This window comes from Girardinichthys multiradiatus, chromosome X (assembly GCF_021462225.1).
Source record: "Girardinichthys multiradiatus isolate DD_20200921_A chromosome X, DD_fGirMul_XY1, whole genome shotgun sequence".
NCBI lineage: Eukaryota > Metazoa > Chordata > Actinopteri > Cyprinodontiformes > Goodeidae > Girardinichthys > Girardinichthys multiradiatus.
The window spans coordinates 32,594,289-32,617,720 of NC_061817.1; the positions used below are offsets into that span (position 1 = coordinate 32,594,289).

Below are 23,432 nucleotides of genomic sequence, written 5' to 3' on the forward strand. Positions count from 1 at the left end.
TGTTTTTTTATGTAAACACTGAGCTACAAATAAAGTTTATTGTAAAACAGTCTTTAATTGTCCAGCTGATGCCACAGCTTTGGGCGGAGCCTCACAGCTTCAGTACAGTAATGATGAGTGACAGGAGAGTGAGCCAATCAGAGCAGGCGCTGAAGCTTGTAACAGCTCCCCGGTAGAAGCCACCTGTAGTAGCCCGGAGGAGACACCGCCTGGAACGCACCGTTATATCCCCACAGCGGCGGACGGAGCTCCTCAAAACCGCTGGTTCTTCTTACAGAGCAGTTCCGAAAAAAAGCCCCACAGAGCTGAAACATGTTTCTACGCTACCTGCTCGTCGTTGTTCTCTCTGGGGTTGTCACCGAAGGTGAGTGAAGTTTTTACCCTGAATTAGAAATGCGTGTTCGGGTCAGACTAGAGCTTCAGATGAAGTCAAGAGCTGATTTAGATATTAGTTATAACGTCAATGTAACAGTTTTTAGTTCAAAGTCTCAAAAACAATAAGGTGTTTTTATTAGCAACAACAGTTTTCTTTTTCTTTTTCTTTTTTTCAGAAATATTGTGGTATAATATATATATATATAATATAATAATATGTGGTGTTTTTTTTCGTATACGTAGCCTAATCTACAAGACACTTTTAAATTCCCTTAAAATTAAAGAAAACATTTGATCTCCTTTCATAAAGCAATCTAGGAGCAATCTGTTAAAGACTTGCTAATTTGTTAGCAGTTAAAAAAATCTTAAAAGATAAAAAAGAAATTCAATTGAAACTTTAAAATAGTCCAACGATTATTAGTAAATGGTAAATTCAACAATAAAATAGGATTAAAATGAAGAAATGCATATTTTTATTTTCTTTTTGGACGTTTAAAGGCCATCATGGTAATAAACATGTTTCATTCAAAATAAGGTCTTATAATGTAAATCTTTGAAATAAAACTACTTTTTTTTTCATTTAAAATCAGAAACTTTGGTTTCTAGTAGTTGCCTAGGTGTAATGCCTGAAAGTATGGACACAAGTATATTATAAACGTCTGTACAATAATATATATGTAACATAAATAATATACATGTTTTTATAAGTTTTCAGTTATCTGAGCTACTGTTTAATAAATGAAGGCAAGTTTAACAAAAAAAAAAGTCAGATTTTTTCTGTGTTTATGTGTGGTTTTGGTGTACTGGCTACACATTCCTAGGCAGGATTCCCTTAAAATGGTCTCGAGCCTGACTCACTGCTCCTCCAGGGTGGCTCAAAGCTCTCTGAGGATGGACAGAGGCCAGTGAGGAGGCATCGGTCAAACAACAGCCGGCTCTCCTGAAGCTCGGCTCCCGTCAGAGTTCTCTCTCTGGCCTCTTGACAGCCCAACAGAGCTGCTTAGGGAGGTTTCAAGTCCTCTTCAGTGTGCAGTCTGTGACCAAATCCTTTGGTCACTTTATATATTCGAAAATTCTGAAACGTCTCAAAGCTTGCTATATGAAAACATAGACCTGGTCATGTGCTGGGAGTCCTCAGGCTGTGTGTCTCCTTTCCTGTCATATGGTTCCTTGTATACACAGCGTTAAACGGCAGATCCAGGGGCGGATGAGAGCCTCCTCACTTTGGGGTGTGTGTCTGAAAGAGCAGTAAAGAGGTCCAGATGAGGAGACCTCCTGGGGGCTCTCCTCCTCTTCCTTTCTGAGTCTGGCGCCACACTTTGTGGAGCCCCCCCGATAATAAACATCATGTATAGAAGAGCTGAGCAGATGACTTTAAATGATGAGCTGCATCATGACTCCACATGTGTCATGTTTGGCCCACCAGTCATCATGAGCTCAGAAGTAAAGCATGAAAGACTTGCTGTGGAGTTAAAAGGCAACAGAAGGAATTCAAGTCAATTTTATCATGATAATTTTATGTTAAATGTTAAAACAGGCCACACCTATGTTGGTACCTTATAAGTTATTGCTTTTGGTAAAATGCAGGGAAAGTTGTCACTTCCTCCCTGTTTTTCTGTGCTTCCACTGTCCTATTACGCTTCCCCGTATCTGCTTATCTTCCTCATTCGCCACCCCATGCCCAGCTCATATTGTCATTTAGTCCACATTTCAATTGTTGCTGTCTCTGCGCCGGCCTCTTCCCCTCAGTGGCTGCGTGTCTTCAACATCCTGTTGGATTAGACCTGATTCGGGGCAGTAAATCTTGTCCTGTAATTGGAAAGCATGTGCTGGCGGAGCTTTAATTGGATATGATATGTGCAAAGGACCTGCAGGCGAGCTCTTGCTCCAGGGAGCCATCTGTTACCTCTGAGTTGCAGTAAATGAGGTCTGTTTGCCCACATGCACAGAAGTCATTTCTGTCTACCACCTCTAGCACAGGAAGCTGCTTGAATCAGAGACTGTCTGATTAGCAAAGAAAAAAGCAGCAGAATGAGACGATCAGCTGGAATTAACGGAGCTGATATCAGATACTAGATCTGCTGTGCTGCTACCACTCTAAATCTCGCTGTCCTCTTCATACCAAGATTCTTCGTTGGATTGCAGTTGTGTGTGTCGGGCATCAGGCCGACTTTTCTGCAGCAGTCCAAGTTGGGGGGGAACATGACAGCCCAGATGAATAAGAGTGAAGATTTTTGCTTTATTTTATCTTAGCCACAATTAGTACTTATTGTTCATAAAAACAAAACATGCCTTCATCTCTGGATTAATTATTAGAGATACATTATTCAGAGTTATGTCTATTTTGTTCTCAAAGAGGTAAAATGGCAGCCTGACATCATCAGGCCTCTTTAGCTCAGTTTCTTAAACTCTCATTCCTTAACTGAAAGATTAGTTTAATCCAAGCTGTCAGATTCTCTATTAATCACATTATTTAAACAATACTCTCATATTTAAATAACGCTAAAAATGTAAAGGAAAATGGAACTATGTTTAAGATTGAGGTCCGTTATATTGTTTTAGAAAAGTTTTAAGAAAATTCTTAGTTTATATACTCTTTGTACTCATCATCGTGCTTCAGATTAGGTTTCTTTGGCCTTGGTAAACACTAATGGGAGCAGGGATCTCCTAATTTTCCCATTTGTTTAGCTTTAAGCACCGTGAAACCAGATGAGTTTCAACCTAATTCTCCATAAATGTAATGTTCAGTTCCATTCGTTTTATTTATGTTGTGCCTTTGTACAACAGAGATAATCTTATCTTTATTATAGTTTCAGCTTCTGTTATGAAAACCAAGCAGGATTTATTCTCAGGGAGTGGCAGAGCTGATGGGAGGTTGAGGGTGTGTGTGTGTGAGGAATTGGATCGGATGGTCAGGTCATCTGCAGGTACTTCACAGGAGTGCCATTGTGTCACATGAATAAATATCCCCTGAGCTGCAATGCAGAGCTGGAACATGAACAGTGCAGCCAAAGCCGGACCGCGTCTGTTTCTGTTACTGTAAGGGATCTGAAAGGCGGGGAAAATAGAAATCCTATCTGCAACATTCCTATAACACACTTCTTTCTTCTAGGCCCACAAAAGGAGAATTGAGGCAGTTTTTGAGACATCCTCAAAAGTAGTGGAGCAAAGCCGGAGCTTTGGAGGATCCACATCCTCCTAAGTGGGTTTTTTACTGGGCGACCTTAGACCCACTTGTCCCCCAGCCTGACCCAGTCATCTCTTTTGTGTCTGCAAGAGATTATCCGCCTGTAGCTTAAATCCTTAAAGCTAGGACTCACAGTTAGACATGCAGTGCAGAGTGTGTTTTGAATTACTCCACTGTTTCAACATTATCATATTGGCTTCATCAATGGGTTTTGGATTGGCTTTTTGTGCATAACTTCATATCACTGCATGCAGTTAAGCCCCAAATTATTCATACCCCTGGCAGATTTACATTTGGTTCACCAAGATATTTGTTGCTGATAGAAAATTATTTTCTATAAAAAGAAAAAATTATCAAAAAGATGAGATATATTTAAACCAACATCTGCCAGGGGTGTGAATAATTTTGGGCTTATTTATATGAGAGAGACCTTTAACTCAACCATGATGTGATTTGAGCTAACTGTATGAGGTGTGAGAAATATCTGGCCTACAGTGAGGTATGGGGAAGTAAAAGAAAGTCTTTAGTAACTTAATCGATTTATTTCTATCTTAATATGGAAGCTCATTTATGCTGTATTCTGTTGTCTCCGTTTATGGCTGACATTTTCCTGTCAGTGAATATAAGGAAGCAGACCTGACAGTGAGAAGAGAAGCACACTGTTTATTTCTGCTGTTTATCCTCGCACATAAACTCTTATCTCTCTGCCCTCCTTTTGTCTGCCATTTCCCCTTGTTTCTAAACATAGACTCTTGGGTTTTTATGATGTTTGTGATAAGGCTCCATCATGATTACCTGAATCATTTATGATCATCAATTTGCAAGAAAGGTTTGCATAGTTTCAATGCTATAGGCTCACAGTTTTAGGGTCATATTAAAATATATGATGTTGCTTTACAACTGCTTAGATTCAAAAAGCTCAGAACAAATTACAGTAAAGATCTGCAGAAACATGTTTTATGTGTTCTTATTCAGTCCAATAAAGCAAACGTTTGGAAAATATAATGCAGACCTAATCTAATCACCTCAATTGGACAAAGAAATCTGGATTTTAATTATGTATTTGCAATCAAAAAAGTTTATGTCTGATTCTTTTGCCATTTTTAAAGTATCATCTATGCATCTTGTCTTTTAAAGCAATATATTTGACTGAAATCTCCTCAAAGAATGTAACTGCTTGCGCTGTTTAGGTTTCTACAAAGGAAAGGTTTAATTATTGGAGACAATGTGGTTCATTTTCGTATACTTTCTCCATTTAGATTGATTAAAAATATTTATATTCAACATAAACCTCATCTACTTTCATCATTCAATGAGCAACTAAGGTGACCCTCAAGTGGACACATCCCTGACCCTGTAAAACCCAGCTGAAAGAAAAACACATCTGTTAGTGGACAAAAATAAAGAGCAAATACAAAATGCACAGTCTTGATGGTAAGAGTGTGTCTCAGGCTAATATTTTATTGAAACACCTTTTGGTTCAATTTCAGCATTCAGTCTTCTGTGGTAGAAGTCTATCAAGATGTCATGTCTGAATTTTTCTAAGATTTAGAAACTCTGTTAGGTTTTTAGGCCATATCTTGTCCTCAGCCCTCTTCAGGTGACCTCGGATTTGATTCTGGGCTCTTGTTCACCTATTTCAAAACGTTAATATTCCTCTAATGAAGCCATTCTTTTGCTGATTTGGATGTACGCTTGGACTCATTGTGATGCTGTTCATTTTCAGCTTGACACCTGAAGGTTTTGGGTCAAACTGACTGAAATTTGGAACTGTTCATCCTTCACAAAACTACAAAATCATGATGCTTTCACCACAGTGTTTTTACTGTAGGGGTGATGTTCTTTTGGTGTTGCTCCTTGTTTTTGTGCTAAACATACCTTTTGGAATCATGACCAAAATGTTCAATTGGCTTCCATCAAACTTTCTCTAGTAATTAGACTCTTTTTCTGGTAAATTGACCAGGATATGTGTCTTAAATTATATTACACTCATTGTCCAGTTTAGGTACATATTATAATAGTGTCTGTATTGTGTAAATATTTTTTCTGTTATTTAATTTCCTCATAGATACATAGATACATACAATCTTCTAAATATTTGTAAAAAAAAAAACATCTACATTGCTGCATATTTCTCTACCCGACCAGTTCATATTTAATTAAACTATGTATAATATAGCACATATATAGCACAACTAACATATATTAGCTCTAAGATGTGCTACTGAGTAGTCTGTTGTGGTATATTGCTTTTGTAAATTTAATTGCTGTCATTGGTTTGTATTTTGTTGTTTTTGTATTGTGGTAGTTATGTAAGTACTGGAGGTTTAGTATCCAAAATAATATTCCTAGCCATTATCTCTCTTCAAACTTATGCATTGGCTAAAGGATATAAAAGTGCAAAAATAATCTAAATGTTTCTAGAACAGCTGAACTTTATTTCTGCTTAATACTATTCACTATAATTGGTGTCAGATGTGAACTCCCAAAGACTAAATGCTGAAATTGAACAAAAAGGTGCATCAGTAAAGTATTAGTTCAAGCTTGTGCACACTTAGGCAGCTGGTTATTGTATCTTTATCATTTTACATTTCCCCTCTTGCTGGTTTGTTTGATTTTCACCTGAATCACACATGATATTTGTGGAAAGGTGGAATGAATTATCATGGTTTTTAACGTTTTAACGGAAATGTTTACACTTTGAGATCTACGTTATGCCTGGGACAGATATGGGCTGCTGTATTGACGTGAGTCACAGACCCCTGACTTATCTATAGGATTGAAAGTGAATAAAACTGGGAATTAAGTTTTAGGAATTTAAACAATGGCTAAAATGTGATTATTTTTCATAAGGCAGATAAAGCACAAACATTTTAAATTTATGCTCGCTGTAAAGCACACAATGAAATTCTTAACATTCAAGTCAGCTGCACATGGGGATACACAGGTCCTTGGGAAAAATAAAATGGCCTAATCAAAGCATGGTCAGCTAGATCTGATCTAAGAGGTTTTCCATTTTTCTCCATCTATTGTTATCCTCCATGACTAGTCCTATGTATTTAAGTCCTAATCCTAAACAGCCAGTCTCAGAGTAAGACATCGATCCCATACTATGATGCCAGTTGCTGGAAGTTATGTTTTCACATACTTTCCAGAATACATATAAATTTTTTTCAAGTGGTGCAGGTGTGTGTTATGTCAATATAGATGTGATCTCACTGGGTGTGTGAAGTTTCTGGTTCTTAATCTAAATAAATATCGGTTACTAAGTGATAAAAATGTTTGTTCAAACAAGGCCTTGGAGACGTTGAATATAATCAGATCAAGCTCAGGATCTGATATTAGTCTTGATATTTTCACCGCTCCCTTTGAGATAATGAAGTCGTCCAATTGGCTGTCTGTTCCTTTCTCTGGCTTCTGAAATGCTATCCTTCAGTGCATGCAGGTGAGTACAGGATACAAACAAGACCCCCTGCTGCTATAGCTCAGGCAGCCCCAGAACTCATTTTGTTCCCCCAAAAATACAAAACTTAGGGTTGGAGCAGACTAAATGGTAACCGGTTTCGGAACAAATAAGAGGCAGCTACCATCGGTAAACTGGTCAGATGAAGTTGGCAGAACTTGTTGGTTGCTGTTCATTTTAAGTAGGTCTTATCTGCTGAGTCACATCTAATGTCAACTTTTAAACACAGACACAAGGTTTTACTGCTTTCTGTGATTATCAATGAGACTTACAGTCACTTACAGTTGAAACTAATAAACTAAAATATCACAATCATTTTATTTGACAATTTTTTAGAGGTAACAATTTTATTTTGTTTTGGTTCCTTGCTTCAATGCCAAATGTTTACATGCAAAGGGACAACTAAGCATTTTAACAATATGGAAATGCCCGGATGAAGATGCATTGACTTTCCAAGCTAGTTAACAAAAAATTGAGTTAAATAGAGGCACACCTGTGGATGGATCTTAAGGAACCACTTCAGACAGTGATCCCTTGTGTGAAGTCATGAATGAATCAAAAGAAGGATATCAGAAAGAGAATTGTGGACCTCCACAAGTCTGGTTCATCCTTGGTTTCCAGATGTCTGATGGTGCTAAATGCAAGTGTTTGGCCAAAATGACCTTCATTACCTTTTGGAGGAAAAAGGGGGAAACTTAAAAGCCTCAGCACATCATCCCATCCGTGAAGTTTGGAGGTGGCAGAATCATGTTGTGTGGGTCTTTTGCTGCCGGAGGACCTAGGGCACCTCACAAAATAAACAAGAAAAGAACATTGTGTGGAAATATTGAAGCAAGTTCTCAACCAGGGAGTTTGTGCTTGGGCAGAAATAGGTCTCACGTTTGTTTTAAAGTGGCTTAAAAACAATAAAGCCGATGTTTTTAAAGTGGTCGTCACAACGTTCTTATCTCTGTCCTTTGACAAAAATGTGTATGGATCTGAAAAGGTGTGAAACTATTGTGAGAAGCTTGTGGAAGGACACCCAAAACAATTGGCCCAAGTCAAGTTCTACCAATGTATGGTAGTCATTTCTTGGTACATTGGTAGACAGTTCTACCAATGTACCAAATGTATGTCAACTTTTGAATTTAAAGCAATAATAAAAAACATTTTAAAATTGTTATTGTGGTATGAATCAAATATACAGGGGTTGGACAATGAAACTGAAACACCTGTCATTTTAGTGTGGGAGGTTTCATGACTAAATTGGACCAGCCTGGTAGCCAGTCTTCATTGATTGCACATTGCACCAGTAAGAGCAGAGTGTGAAGGTTCAATTAGCAGGGTAAGAGCACAGTTTTGCTCAAAATATTGAAATGCACACATTATGGGTGACATACCAGAGTTCAAAAGAGGACAAATTGTTGGTGCACGTCTTGGTGGCGCATCTGTGACCAAGACAGCAAGTCTTTGTGATGTATCAAGAGCCACGGTATCCAGGGTAATGTCAGCATACCACCAAGAAGGACGAACCACATCCAACAGGATTAACTGTGGACGCAAGAGGAAGCTGTCTGAAAGGGATGTTCGGGTGCTAACCCAGATTGTATCCAAAAAACATAAAACCACGGCTGCCCAAATCACGGCAGAATTAAATGTGCACCTCAACTCTCCTGTTTCCACCAGAACTGTCCGTCGGGAGCTCCACAGGGTCAATATACACGGCCGGGCTGCTATAGCCAAACCTTTGGTCACTCATGCCAATGCCAAACGTCAGTTTCAATGGTGCAAGGAGAGCAAATCTTGGGCTGTGGACAATGTGAAACATGTATTGTTCTCTGATGAGTCCACCTTTACTGTTTTCCCCACGGTGTGGAGAAGCCCCAAAGAAGCGTACCACCCAGACTGTTGCATGCCCAGAGTGATGGTTTGGGCTGCCATATCATGGCATTCCCTTGGCCCAATACTTGTGCTAGATGGGCGCGTCACTGCCAAGGACTACCGAACCATTCTTGAGGACCATGTGCATCCAATGGTTCAAACATTGTATCCTGAAGGCGGTGCCGTGTATCAGGATGACAATGCACCAATACACACAGCAAGACTGGTGAAAGATTGGTGTGATGAACATGAAAGTGAAGCTGAACATCTCCCATGGCCTGCACAGTCACCAGATCTAAATATTATTGAGACACTTTGGGGTGTTTTGGAGGAGCGAGTCAGGAAACGTTTTCCTCCATCAGTATCACGTAGTGACCTGGCCACTATCCTGCAAGAAGAATGGCTTAAAATCCCTCTGACCACTGTGCAGGACTTGTATATGCCATTCCCAAGACGAATTGACGCTGTATTGGCCGCAAAAGGAGGCCCTACACCATACTAATAAATTATTGTGGTCTAAAATCAAGTGTTTCAGTTTCATTGTCCAACCCCTGTAAATAATTTGGGTTATTCTAACTGACCTAAAACAGAAAATGCTTTGTCTGAATTAATGTTACACAGTTAGTTCTGGACTCTGGTTTTGTTAATGCACACAGACTATAAATCTAAGTTTGGATAGTTTGGAAGTTGTGGATATCGAACAAAAAAAAAATCAGAATCTAGTTCATTTTACATTGTTACATTACAGAAAAGCTTTCCTCTGATCATTTCAGTTTATTTTAACCAATTTGTGTTTTTTTGTTTTATTTATTTATTATATCTACGTTTGTTTGCTTATCCAACTGCCTTGAAAGATAACAAAAATCTGTCTAGCGGGAATCTACTTTTAATTTAAGATTTAACTATTTTTTTCTGTGCTGGGCACAAAGAAGAGAAAGTATAATCAGATGTTTTTTATGCTTTTGTTTCAGCTATAGAAACAACAATGCAGCCACCTCTTACCACAACTATTTCCAGTGCTACAGCCACAAGAGCTGTGACAGCTGTGACATCCTCAACCCCTTCCCTGGGCGCAATCACTGCAGAGACAGTCAACAGTACTGAGAAGATCACCACCCTCCTGACCAACCCTCCGACAGCTCCAATCACTGGGGATACCACATGGACAGCAGGCCTGGAGACAAAAAGCTTACCTTCTAGCCAGACTCCAAAGGAAACTGCTGCTACTACTGCAACTCCTCCGCCCCACAACACACCATTCTCTCCAACAAGCAATGCTATGACTCCAATTGCTCCGATAACACCTACAACCAATGACCAAACTACACAAGTTATAAACACAAGCAGCAACACAGCTACAGATGTGCACATGACATCAACAAGCGACAAGACGACCACGCAAGTTCCGACTACAGCAATTAGCGGCAACACAGCTACAGATGTGCACATGACATCAACAAGCGACAAGATGACCACGCAAGTCCCGACTACGGCGATTAGCGGCAACACAGCTACAGATGTGCACATGACATCAACAAACAACAAGACGACCACGCAAGTTCCGACTACGGCGATTAGCAGCAACACAGCTACAGATGTGCACATGACATCAACAAACGACAAGACGACCACGCAAGTTCCGACTACGGCGATTAGCGGCAACACAGCTACAGATGTGCACATGACATCAACAAACAACAAGACGACCACGCAAGTTCCGACTACGGCAATTAGCGGCAACACAGCTACAGATGTGCACATGACATCAACAAACGACAAGACGACCACGCAAGTTCCGACTACGGCAATTAGCGGCAACACAGCTACAGATGTGCACATGACATCAACAAACGACAAGACGACCACGCAAGTTCCGACTACGGCGATTAGCGGCAACACAGCTACAGATGTGCACATGACATCAACAAACAACAAGACGACCACGCAAGTTCCGACTACGGCGATTAGCGGCAACACAGCTACAAATGTGCACATGACATCAACAAACAACAAGACGACCACGCAAGTTCCGACTACGGCGATTAGTGGCAACACAGCTACAGATGTGCACATGACATCAACAAGCGACAAGACGACCACACAAGTTCCGACTACGGCAATTAGCGGCAACACAGCTACAGATGTGCACATGACATCAACAAACAACAAGACGACCACGCAAGTTCCGACTACGGCGATTAGCGGCAACACAGCTACAGATGTGCACATGACATCAACAAACAACAAGACGACCACGCAAGTTCCGACTACGGCGATTAGCGGCAACACAGCTACAGATGTGCACATGACATCAACAAACAACAAGACGACCACGCAAGTTCCGACTACGGCGATTAGCGGCAACACAGCTACAGATGTGCACATGTCATCAACAAGCGACAAGACGACCACGCAAGTTCCGACTACGGCGATTAGCGGCAACACAGCTACAAATGTGCACATGACATCAACAAACAACAAGACGACCACGCAAGTTCTGACTACGGCGATTAGTGGCAACACAGCTACAGATGTGCACATGACATCAACAAGCGACAAGACGACCACACAAGTTCCGACTACGGCAATTAGCGGCAACACAGCTACAGATGTGCACATGACATCAACAAACAACAAGACGACCACGCAAGTTCCGACTACGGCGATTAGCGGCAACACAGCTACAGATGTGCACATGACATCAACAAACAACAAGACGACCACGCAAGTTCCGACTACGGCGATTAGCGGCAACACAGCTACAGATGTGCACATGACATCAACAAGCGACAAGACGACCACGCAAGTTCCGACTACGGCGATTAGCGGCAACACAGCTACAGATGTGCACATGACATCAACAAACAACAAGACGACCACGCAAGTTCCGACTACGGCGATTAGTGGCAACACAGCTACAGATGTGCACATGACATCAACAAGCGACAAGACGACCACACAAGTTCCGACTACGGCGATAAGCGGCAACACAGCTACACAAGTTTCAATTACAGCCACGGGTGACCACACAACTACAAATGATCCGACCACACTGACAAGCAACGACACAACTACAATGGTTCCGATCACACCGACAAACAATGGCATGACAACAAATGTGCCAATTTCACCAACAGACAACCACACAACTATGGGTATGACGAGTACACAAGGCAATGATACAGCAAAGCCAACTGAAAACAACTACACCACTTTAAAAGTGTCAACGACACCCATAACCAATGAAGAAACTACAAGCGCACATGTCACAATCACAAACAATGACACAATGACAACTATAAGTTCAGCTACCTCAAAACAAAACATTACCACACTAACGACCTCTGCTGACACCTCTGAGACTCCTGACTCAACCACCACCACTGAAAGAACAACACTCACAGTGGGACCCTCATCCTCTTCACCCACCTCCAGCCCTCCCCCTTCTAGCACCTTCCCAGACAGTAGCAATACTCCGACTGAAGGTACTAAACTTGGTATTTTTCATGGCATTTCTTTAACAGTGTAACAGTAATTAGAGGTAATAGCATATTAGCAAGAAAATAGCTGAAAATATTTTTGATTGAATGCATTTTTGTTGAAATAACTGCTTTTGATGGGCATGCTTTGAAGACGCAGACTTTTATGAAGTACTGTTTCAATCAGTATGCTTTGTTCTGCTTACCTAATCAATTCACATATTTGCTATGTTATCTGTTTAAATGTTGTCGGACTGAGTGGGTTTAATTTTTGATGATTTAGCTGAAACCACTACTACTACTCTTCTAACAACAAACTCACCACTGAACACCCCTCTGAGCACCAAAACCCCAACCACCACCGGTGGTACCACAGAGATTGTCACCACTCTTCTAACAACAGGCAGAACCACCACCACCAGCAGCTCCACCACTGAGGCTCCGCCTCCTGTCATTGGTTTGTGCCATTTTCCTTTTTGTTTGACTGTCCCTAGAAACGTAACAGTTTCGTCAGACAAGAGCTACTCCAACAGAGAAATGTATTTCTATCATTAGTCATATTTAGAGTTAGAGCTGCTCATCAGGCTGGCTTTGTTAGAAAAGGTGTTTGTCTTCTTACAAAGTTCAGTGTACAAATCCTGGGTGATATACATACATTAAACATTTCGCATTTCATTACATTATGTGCATAGATGTGCACTTTTGTAATATTTAGCTTTTTTGCTGCCACCTGGTTTGGGTAGGCAGTAGTTATTCAGTTAATTGTAATTTGTAACACTACATGCTACACATAAGACGCATGCTGCATTCCTTCCTGAAATGAGATCAGTACTGAGTTAAGTGAGTTTGGTTACATGTCTGAAAACCAATGGAATATGCTGTGCTAACTATTGTTAGCAATACAAACAAAAAGCCTATTTTTTTTATTTACGTGTTCAAACACTAAAAGAAGGGGCTCACAAAAAGGGATTTTACAGTCATTTGTTCATCACTGGTTTCAGGAGACACAAACTGCAACAAGCTCATATTCCAGCAGCATGCAGTGGCAGCCAAGTACAACTTAGACTCGAGGAGCTGCCTGCAGAACTCCAACTTTCCAACTATGGCTTTAGTGATCATTTAAATTTGTTTTCCTGACTTGGAAATCCGGTCTTCTGACTTAAAAACAAAGGCACAAAAACTATTTTGAATACAATGAATACTGAACATTTTCAAAACATTAAGCAGAATTTATGACAAATATTTTTTTACCTAACCATTTACTTAGATAATTGATATAATAGTGAATCATAAATTGTAATGAAAATAAATATAAAATAGTGTTAAATGTTTCTTTTACATAGAAGCAGCCTAATGAAGTAATGAAATGCTTCTACAGCCCTATTACTAGACCTAGTTCCATTAATAAATGTCATCCAAATGGCACTGAAAATATAATTTTATCTTCTTGTGAGCTAAAAACAAATAATAATAATGATAATGTTTAAAATATACTGTCTTAATTTTTCTCCACAGTGTGTCCTTCAGTCCCATGTCCTGTTCAAAGCGTCTGCCTCAATGGAACTTGCCAGTGTCTCTCTGGCAACTACTTACAAGATGGACATTGTGTTCCTGGTAAGACCCCAAATATAATGAGGCCTATTCTGTGACAGAGATTACACTCTTCGGCAGAATGTAATACTTTTTGTTGTTTTTGCAGCACAAGTATTCCCATGCATGCTTCATTTCAAGTTGATCACATTTCATGATCAAATGAGTGACAGGTCCTCCAGGATCTTTCAGAGTACAGCAGCAAATATCTCAGCAGCGGTGAGTCATGAGATCTTGGACCATTGAAGCACTTTTTCAAGATGCTTATTTCTGCTCATTAAATTGTAGTTTTATCCGTTGTAGCTCAGAAATGTCCTCAAAAATGTGTCTGGTTATCGACAATCAGAGGTTGCTCAACTCAAGTGAGTATACTTTCTTCCTGTTGCTGAGCAAAGACTTTGCCTTTGCGTAGCATAGACTAACTTAACTCTGCTGGTTATTTTTCCTATTTCTGCAGACAGGGAAGTGTGATAGCAAGCGTAAATAACATCTTTGAAAACAGCAATGCCACTCAAGAATCTGTTGATAACGTCATTGAAGGTGCTGTAAGAAACTTCACAGGAGATTTTGCTGGTGCCATATACACAGGCAAGAACTGGCTCCATGCTTTGCATTTCCTAAAACAAAGACATGAGGGCTACATTACTTCAGATTATTTTCTTAAAATGTTCTTTTAATTTATTTAATTTGTTACAGCAACTAATCTGTGTGAGGTGGAGCCGTTACCTTGTGATGTCTCTAGCACAACATGCACACAGGTCAAAGGCCAAGCTTTTTGCTCCTGTAAAGAGGGCTACATCTCCATGGTCTACTCCAACATCAGCTGCAAAGGTACATGTTGTATCTAATGTGTCATATATGTAAAATATTTTTATGGCCTTTACATTGTTTTGTGTCAATAATAATAAATTATATAAACAGGGTGTTTCAAATGTATTTCTGTGAACTCTCCCACATTTACACTTCACAGAAACAAGACATTCATGTGTTTGTTGGGATTTAATGTGATAAACCAATACAAGGTGATACATAGTTGTGAAGAGTAAGTAAAATGAAATGTGGTTTTTAAAGTTTGTTTTTACAAATAAAAATGTGTGGATGGAATATGTTTTTACTCCAGCTACCTCTAGTCAGTACTTTGTAGACCTTTCTCTGCAGTTACAGCTGCAGTTCTTTTGAGGTATGTCTCTACTAGCATTGCACATCTAGAAATGTAATTTTCAGTTCATTCTCCTGTATAAAATAGTTCAAGTTCAGACAGATTGGATAAAGAGCATCTGTGAACATCAACTTTCAAGTTTTGCTACAGATTCTCAATTGGGTTTAGGTCTGGGCTTTGACTGGGCCATTCTAACATGTGAATTTGCTTGGATCTTAATCTTTTTATTATAGCTGTGCCCATATGTTTAGGTTTTTGTTGTACTGCTGGAAGGTCAACATCCGCTCCACTCCAAGCTTATTTACCTTCTAACAGGTTGTCTTCTAGTGTTGACCGGCTTCCCCGTACCTGCTCAGGAAATCTGACCAGAAAATCTTCTACAGGTTTCCTGTGTCCCCTACATGACATGTCGCAAACCTTAAATATGAGTTCTCCTGGCTTCCTTCAATAATGGCTTTCTTCTGGCTACTCGTCCATAATGACCAGATACATATAGTACACAATTAATGATTATTGGGTTTATAGATTCTCCTAATTGAATTATGGATCTTTACAGCTCCTCCAGAGTCACAGTGGGGCCTCTTGGCTACTTTTTTGGTGAATCCTCTCTTTACCCAGCCTGCAGTTTAGGTCGATTGATAAATCTTCGTTGGTGTATAGTTGTACCATGCTTATTCCATTTTCAGATGATGGATTAAGACGTTAGCAGTAAACATTGTCCTGTAAGATGTTCTATACTTGGAATTTTCTTTTTTTTTACCTGACCCTGCTGTAAACATATCCATAGCTTTCTCCCCAGCCTCTCTGCTGTGTTCCTAAGTCTTCACAAGCTGTTTGTCCATTGATGTTTTCTTGTTAGGCCTTCACAGAACAGCTGGATTTAGGCTGAGATTAAATTATACATGGAGGTTACTATTTACTAATGAGGGGACCTCTAAAGACAATCATTTGCAAAGGATTTTTTTGGGTTATCAGAATAAACAGGGCTAAATAGAAATGCACACCCCCCTTCTCAGATTTTTATTTGTACATAACTGGAAAACCATATATTTTTTCTTTCCCTTTAAATCATGCACTACTTTGTTCCATAAAATCCAGACAAATTACACCGAGGCTTGTGATTGTAATGTGGCAACACGTGATTGCTTTTAACATACACTGTATACATTATTAAAATGTACTGACTGTAAAAGTGGACAAAGTTAAATGTTCTTAGCTGATCTATAGTTTAGAGAACAGTAACAAACCCTTCTTATGCTCTCTGAGCATACTTCTGTGTGGGAATGAGGGAAAAAAGCAACAGGGAGTTTAACTCAAAGGCAAGGTCAAGAGCTGTAGCCTTTTCTCCGTGCAGACCCTTGGCCCGATCTTCATTTATCTCTCTAATCTATTTCTTTTTAACTGGGATGTTACCCTGGAAACATGAGGAGGAATCACCGCTTTGCCTCTGAGCATGCAGGGTTGTGACCAATGAGATCAGCTGTTGGAAAATCCATAATTAAATACGTTTCAAACAAATTCTGCTAACAGTTTCTTTCCCAAGGAATGTACTGTTGTGTGTTTGTGTTGCCTGCAGAGTGCAGCCGAGCGTGGCGAGCCTGAAACTGTAGCTTGTTATGCTCTTTACTAAAAGACATTGTGTAGCTGAGTTGTTGTGTTTCTTTTTGGCAGCTTGTCCAAGTGGGCAGCAGGCAGTGGGGAATACATGCCGGACGTGAGTACACACGTTTCACACAGCTTTGATTTGATGTTAAAGAATTAGCTCCCCCAGGTGGACTCATTTGTAAATGCAATAGATGCTGCTACAAATATGACTGTTCTGTTTCAGATGTCCATTTGGGTATGGTGGTTTCAACTGCAATGACTGTAAGTGGCATCATGATATCAGAAGAGAAAGTATGAAGCTGAACTTTGAGTCTGTTGTGCAAACACTTTACCTGTCTTTGCAGCGTCTCTGCTGGCAGTGGTGGTCATCTCCTGTGTTTTAGGAGGAGTTCTTCTTATCCTTGTTCTGACTTTGCTGGTTTACTGCTGCTGGTAGGAACCGTAGATATTACTTTTTAGACCCTCTTTAATGTCAGCACTATGTTAAACTGTGTGGCTTAGTTTATATTCAAGCTATTTAGTACCATAATCTTTTTTTTCTGGCTATTTCTTCCCTGTGTTTGACACTGGGTTGTGTCATCTGTGCAGGTATCATCCATCTTGGCCAAAATCTTTTGTTATGAAAGAAAATCTATGGTTGCTGTCAATATATTGCTTTGCTGATATGTCACTTAAGTTCAGTTTGCGCTCAGTTTATTTATATAGAGCCGATTCACAACAAAAGTCATCTTAAGGCACTTTACAAGAAACAAATGCAATTTATATATATAAATATATTTAATTTAATCCAATCATATAGACATATTCAGACATAACAGACATAACATCCCAAATCAATACCAGGTATGATGCATTCAAGTTCAGCTTTATTAACGATTTTTTTTTTTTGCCAGTAAGAAGATAAGATAGTCTAAATAAGGAAAGCCAGCCGATTGCAGATACTGACTTTGCAGCAGTCACTCACACTCAGCTTGCCTTTTCTAGACTTGTCTGCTGCCATTTCGCTGCAGCAACAAGTTATGTAGCCAGGCATCTTCCATTATGTGGTTTGACGTATTTAAGGGCTGTACGTTGTTTAAAATCACACAATGTGATTAACAGCAAAATGATAGTATATGAGATTACTTTACAATAAACTAAGCTGCACAAGAGACAGTACTGGGTAAAATTTTGTAAGTCTCTAATTTCTTTATACGTTGCTTCCAATGAGCCAGACTTTCCTGTTAACCATTTAAAAGGATTTTGATCAGTATTGTCGAACCTTTTCTTCGAAATTTGGAAATTTCGCTTATTTTCAGTCCGCCCCTTGTATCTGACCATGTTGTCGCAGCATGTGTAAAATAGGGAAAAGAGTAAAAGCTGAATATCATGTATTTTAGAAATAAGGACACAGCACCTCAGAGATGGATCATCCTTCACAACGTTCCCAAAAGAGTTTCATACCCTCTGTAACATCATGACTTGGGGTTACTTTTATTCAGATGGAACTAATGTTTTTGTCAAGGTGGATTCAATTCCAGATCAAAACAGCAGTCACTTTTGAACCAAAACTGTCAGCAGTCTGTTTGCATGCTGAAGATGAACACTAATTTTATTTTTCAGGATTATAGCACACATTTAAAACTGCATAAGAAGAACTTCATGAGAGGAAAGATAAAGTTTTGGAATGGCCTAGCTAGCCCAGAACTAAATTAGACAGATGCTGTGCCACAGTACAGTATTAGTTTAAGGGTGTGTGCACCATTACGCAACAAGATTATTACAGTGTTTGATTTTCAAGATGAACTGAAAAGGAATAAATATCAGATATGTGGGAGAAGTTTTGAAATTATCTGCTGTTTTGTTTTTTTACATCACAAACATTGTTTTTATCCAGCAAGGTTGTGCTGTCTCAGCAACATTGTGTCAAGAGGGGAAGAGGTGCTATGGCTCTACCAGCGGCAAAAGTCAACGAAAATCCAATATTGTCTTCAGTCACATGATCCGTAATCCTTTTTACTGTATTGCTCTTTTGGAAACTTACAGATCAGATTCTTTTTGGAGTTTCTTCCAAAAGTTGTTGCTTCATTTTAACTTGCTTACAGTGCTAGAAGAATTTAAAAAAATAGTTTCTTCTTTGAGTTATCTGTTATTTAGCCACACCTCTCCACAAACAAACCTTAGTCTTAAAATGGTCAGGTCCTGGAGGGAAAAACGGTGAAAAAGCAGCCAATGTCAACCCAAAGAAAAAGTTTAAAAGACCTTCTGAAAACCTATTGGCTACTTTAAATGGTCAAAAGAATGTCTGGCTCCTTGGAAGCACAAATTAGACAATAGAAACCTGTTCTACATTTAAATTTAAGTAAAAGAATAAAAATAACACCAGTCATACATGTTATATTCTCTCCTCTCTGTGTTCATCAGGAGGAGATGCTCAAGGACCAAGCCTAACAGCGACACCAGTCCATACTCTGAGGACTTGAACAAATCATGGCCTATTACCATCAACCCCATCCCGCGTGCTAACACTAACTGGACTTCAACAGATTCCATAGAGATGACACAAGGGGGCAGCACCAACACACTGGTGGACAAAAAGCAACAAAGCAATGGCTTTGTAAGTTCAAACACTTGCTCCTATCTATCTTGTCTTTTGCTGCTTTTTTAAAGAAAGGCTTTAGCTGCTCCATCATCACTTCGGGCACACACTAACTTTCACCAGAACGCAAACTTGATTATTTGGTTTTAATAAAGATTAAAATTAGGCCCCACCATGTTACAGTGTGTTTCCTCCACCTGCTTTTCTGTGCAGTTTAGACAAACGGTAAGGGTTTTTGACCTGCAAATCAACATGATGTCATTTATCACTCTAAATGATTAAATGCACATTTTCATACAGCACTGTGCATAGGTTTGAAAACATATGTGTGCATTTAATCCAATCATCCAGAATGTAAATACAGTGCTACTAGCATTAGCTCCCAACCCTGCTCCCTGCTTTGCCTGACTTACAGTATGTTGCTTTAGGGGTCTAAGCTGAAGCCAAAAGGATGGATAAAGGTAAGTTATGGCTTTGCTCTGATTTCCCTCAATCCCCCTTTCTGATAATTTAGACAGCATGCATGCACAATGGTTGTGGCATTTCAGGGTGATGGGGAAACCTCATCAGTTGTTTTCATTGTTCTCTGGGTCGATTGTAGCAAATTTAGTTACATGAATAGCAATAAATCAGTAGGGTTATCAGTGTATGTTTGGTTTGTTTGGGGTTTTGGGTCTAAACATGTCAAGTTACCACTGGTTAAAAACAATGACACTTTGTGCTTCCACTGACATTTCAGTCAGGATCGTATGATCTGAACCCAGAAGAGATGAAGACTTTCAAAGGTAGAAACACGTCCCGTTACTCGTATCTGGTCGAAGGGCACGAGAACCCCTACTTCCTTCCTGGTGATGAGAAGAAAAACTGAGATGACAAAACTCCACTAAGAAATTATGATCAAACTCTCTGGGACAACTGGCAAACTTTCTGAGCAGGAATATGTTATTTATAAACGCACTTCCCATCCTAAACCTGCTTGGATTGATGAGGAATCATCTATATGCTGAAAAAAACTGCAACCAAAGGGATTCAAGTTGAGATGTTTTTATCATGCTATTTTTTATGTAAATGTGTGATGTCTGCCTTTAAGAAGCACAGCCAGTAGGTGTCGATGTTGCTCATTAATTATAAACGCAGTTCTTTTTTTTCCTTGAAAGAAAACCGCCCTGTAGTTTTTTAATAATCATGCTTCCTTTGCTGATTGCACAAAAGTATGTGTGAAGTTTACCTCTATTTTGATCTTTTCAATCAAGGGTGAATTGAATGATGGTTTGATTAAGTTACTGTAACTAATCTTCAGTATCATAGCTGCTCAGAGAAACACATCTTGTACAACTAAAGGGGCTGGATCCCTGGTTTGGATTTAAAAATATTGTAGCAGTCTAATGCTGAGTATTGCAGAATGTGCCTGGTTTAGTCGTCTGTTTTACAAATAGGAAACATTATGCAACGCCGGTGATAAAGCCTGTCTCCTGGATGTGCCAATTATCACTTGTATACTTTTTTTGAGGGAGAATCTATATTAATATATTTATGTTTTTGTGTATGGGGCAATGGTTTGTAAGTGACAATTGTTTTGTAAATATGTTAAAAGAAATTTGGCTGAGTGAGTCTGTGTGTGTGTGTGTGTGTGCGTTTGTGTGTGTGTGTTTGTGTGGGTTGATTGGTGAAATAAAATATTTGAAACACAACAAATTTGTCATGTTTGCTGCAACAAACCCCACAACATAAGGAGTTTTTTTCCAGTTTATTTCCGGTTTTTATTCCTTTGTTTTGTTGCTATTGGAATTCCAAAGGCTGCAGGTGTCTTTAAAATATTAAAATGCCCTAACTTTTCAAATAAATCATTAATTTGTTCCATTCAGTTTAACTTCCTGTTTTATTTTGAAATGCTCTGTGTTTTGTCTCAACTTCCTGTTTTTCATCTACGCTGCTGTTCTTAATTAAGTTAATCACTCCACACCTGAGTCACAGTCATCTCATGCTCAGTGCGCTCGGGGATTGTTTTAATGTGTTTTTCTTATTTTGAATGCATCTTAAATGTTGTTTTAAAGTTGGGTAAGCGCTTTTACTGGGACATATTTTCCTTTGGTTGGATGCAGCTCCTTATTTGACCTTTAATAAAGGTTTGTAATTTTTTTCAATTTTACCCAGTAAACCAATACAACTTATAGCAGGTCTTTTACTTATTTATAGTCCTGTACTATGATGTATAAAATAAGCTAAAAACTGCAGAGTTTCTACTGAAACTTAAATGTTGTTTGATACCTTGGGGAAAATTAAACCTGCTGCTCCGAAAACAAGTTTTCCAGTAATATGACTACTTATCAATACTTTAACCTCAATTCTAGATAAAAATACATTGCTTTTACACTTTGTGATCAAGTTCTTAGAAGTTTTTCGGGACAGTTTAATCCACTTCATATATTGAGAAGGCTTGAGTAAAAGGCATTTTGACTTCAGCTTAAAAAGTATAAGTGAATCTCAATAAATTAGTATGCTGGCAGTATTTTAATAATTCAATTCAAAAAGTGAAACTCTGGTATGTGTTGATTACACACAGACTAATATATGGCCAGTGTTCATTTTTTAATGTTTATTGCTACATAAAACATAAAATAAAAACAAGGAGGATTAGTTGGAAGACAGAACAAGTTGAGGGTCTGCAGGCTGAAGGGAGCTACAGTACACAATGTAGTTTAATGACAAATGTCAGATTTATTTCAAGAATATCACTATTTCTAAAATCAGTTTTAATGTGTGTATATCAACAATAATTTATAGTTGTTTATGTTACCTTCACCAAATATTAAGCTTTAGATAAAATTATACATATATATATATTTATAGAGAACATAATCTTTTTCTCAGATTTATCGATGATGACTGAGGGAATTTACCAAAGAAAAGAGAAGTTTCTGCTCAAATACATTTGTTTCCCTATTTTACAAAACATAGCAGCATACAAATCTAAAGCTTTTGAATAGAACAACAAAATAAAGCACATTCAGTGCTTCAATTTGTCATTTATTAAGGAAAAATCAAAAAGATGGAATATAGGAATAGAATATATGCAGATACAGCTTAACTATAGATATCTTTTCAACATACAGCATCTAAAGCTTTTCTAGATTTTGTCACATTACAACCTCAAACTGTAAAATATTGTATTAAGATTTATGTGATTGACCAACGCAAAGTAGCACATAATTGTGAAGTGAAGAAATTTTCTTTTTACAAATTGAAATTTGAAAGATGTGTTGTACATGTATATTCAGTTAATACAGGTCCTTCTAAAAAAATTAGCATATTGTGATAAAGTTCATTATTTTCCATAATGTCATGATGAAAATTTAACATTCATATATTTTAGATTCATTGCACACTAACTGAAATATTTCAGGTCTTTTATTGTCTTAATACGGATGATTTTGGCATACAGCTCATGAAAACTCAAAATTCCTATCTCACAAAATTAGCATATTTCATCCGACCAATAAAAGAAAAGTGTTTTTAATACAAAAAATGTCAACCTTCAAATAATCATGTACAGTTATGCACTCAATGCTTGGTCGGGAATCCTTTGGCAGAAATGACTGCTTCAATGCGGTGTGGCATGGAGGCAATCAGCCTGTGGCACTGCTGAGGTCTTATGGAGGCCCAGGATGCTTCGATAGCGGCCTTTAGCTCATCCAGAGTGTTGGGTCTTGAGTCTCTCAACGTTCTCTTCACAATATCCCACAGATTCTCTATGGGGTTCAGGTCAGGAGAGTTGGCAGGCCAATTGAGCACAGTGATACCATGGTCAGTAAACCATTTACTGGTGGTTTTGGCACTGTGAGCAGGTGCCAGGTTGTGATGAAAAATGAAATCTTCATCTCCATAAAGCTTTTCAGCAGATGGAAGCATGAAGTGCTCCAAAATCTCCTGATAGCTAGCTGCATTGACCCTGCCCTTGATAAAACACAGTGGACCAACACCAGCAGCTGACACGGCACCCCAGACCATCACTGACTGTGGGTACTTGACACTGGACTTCTGGCATTTTGGCATTTCCTTCTCCCCAGTCTTCCTCCAGACTCTGGCACCTTGATTTCCGAATGACATGCAGAATTTGCTTTCATTCGAAAAAAGTA

General features: G+C 38.9%; 2 protein-coding genes across 6 annotated transcripts in view; both read left to right on the plus strand.

Moving 5' to 3' along the window:
* The first annotated feature begins 201 nt into the window (after positions 1–201).
* Positions 202–21,160, plus strand: LOC124862842 (mucin-2-like). 2 transcript variants are annotated; one of them, XM_047357005.1, is made up of 14 exons: positions 202–364; positions 9,857–12,370; positions 12,648–12,821; positions 13,880–13,978; positions 14,064–14,173; positions 14,258–14,316; positions 14,412–14,542; positions 14,651–14,785; positions 16,785–16,827; positions 16,942–16,979; positions 17,063–17,150; positions 19,122–19,314; positions 19,725–19,757; positions 20,036–21,160. In XM_047357005.1, the coding sequence occupies exons 1-14, from the start codon at positions 313–315 to the stop codon at positions 20,162–20,164; spliced, it is 3,798 nt and encodes a 1,265-aa protein (XP_047212961.1). In that variant the 5' UTR covers positions 202–312; the 3' UTR covers positions 20,165–21,160. The 2 variants fall into 2 exon arrangements, with proteins under 2 accessions (XP_047212961.1, XP_047212962.1); XM_047357006.1 differs by lacking the exon at positions 19,725–19,757.
* Positions 21,161–21,284: 124 nt separating this feature from the next.
* Positions 21,285–23,432, plus strand: part of LOC124862843 (MAGUK p55 subfamily member 3-like) — a 63,369-nt gene continuing 61,221 nt past the window's right edge. For 2 of the 4 annotated variants that reach the window (XM_047357007.1, XM_047357008.1), the window contains exon 1: positions 21,285–21,422. The gene's annotated coding sequence lies outside the window, so the exon portion shown is untranslated. The remainder of the gene's footprint in view (positions 21,423–23,432) is intronic. The other 2 variants (XM_047357010.1, XM_047357011.1) reach the window with 1 other exon arrangement.

Bases quoted from the DNA above. Each gene is read 5' to 3' on its own strand.
- LOC124862842 (XM_047357005.1), top strand. From the start codon at position 313: ATGTTTCTACGCTACCTGCTCGTCGTTGTTCTCTCTGGGGTTGTCACC. The intron at 365-9,856 runs GTGAGTGAAGTT...CTTTTGTTTCAG, and splicing joins CTCTGGGGTTGTCACCGAAG to CTATAGAAACAACAATGCAG. The intron at 16,980-17,062 runs GTAAGTGGCATC...CTGTCTTTGCAG, and splicing joins TGGTTTCAACTGCAATGACT to CGTCTCTGCTGGCAGTGGTG.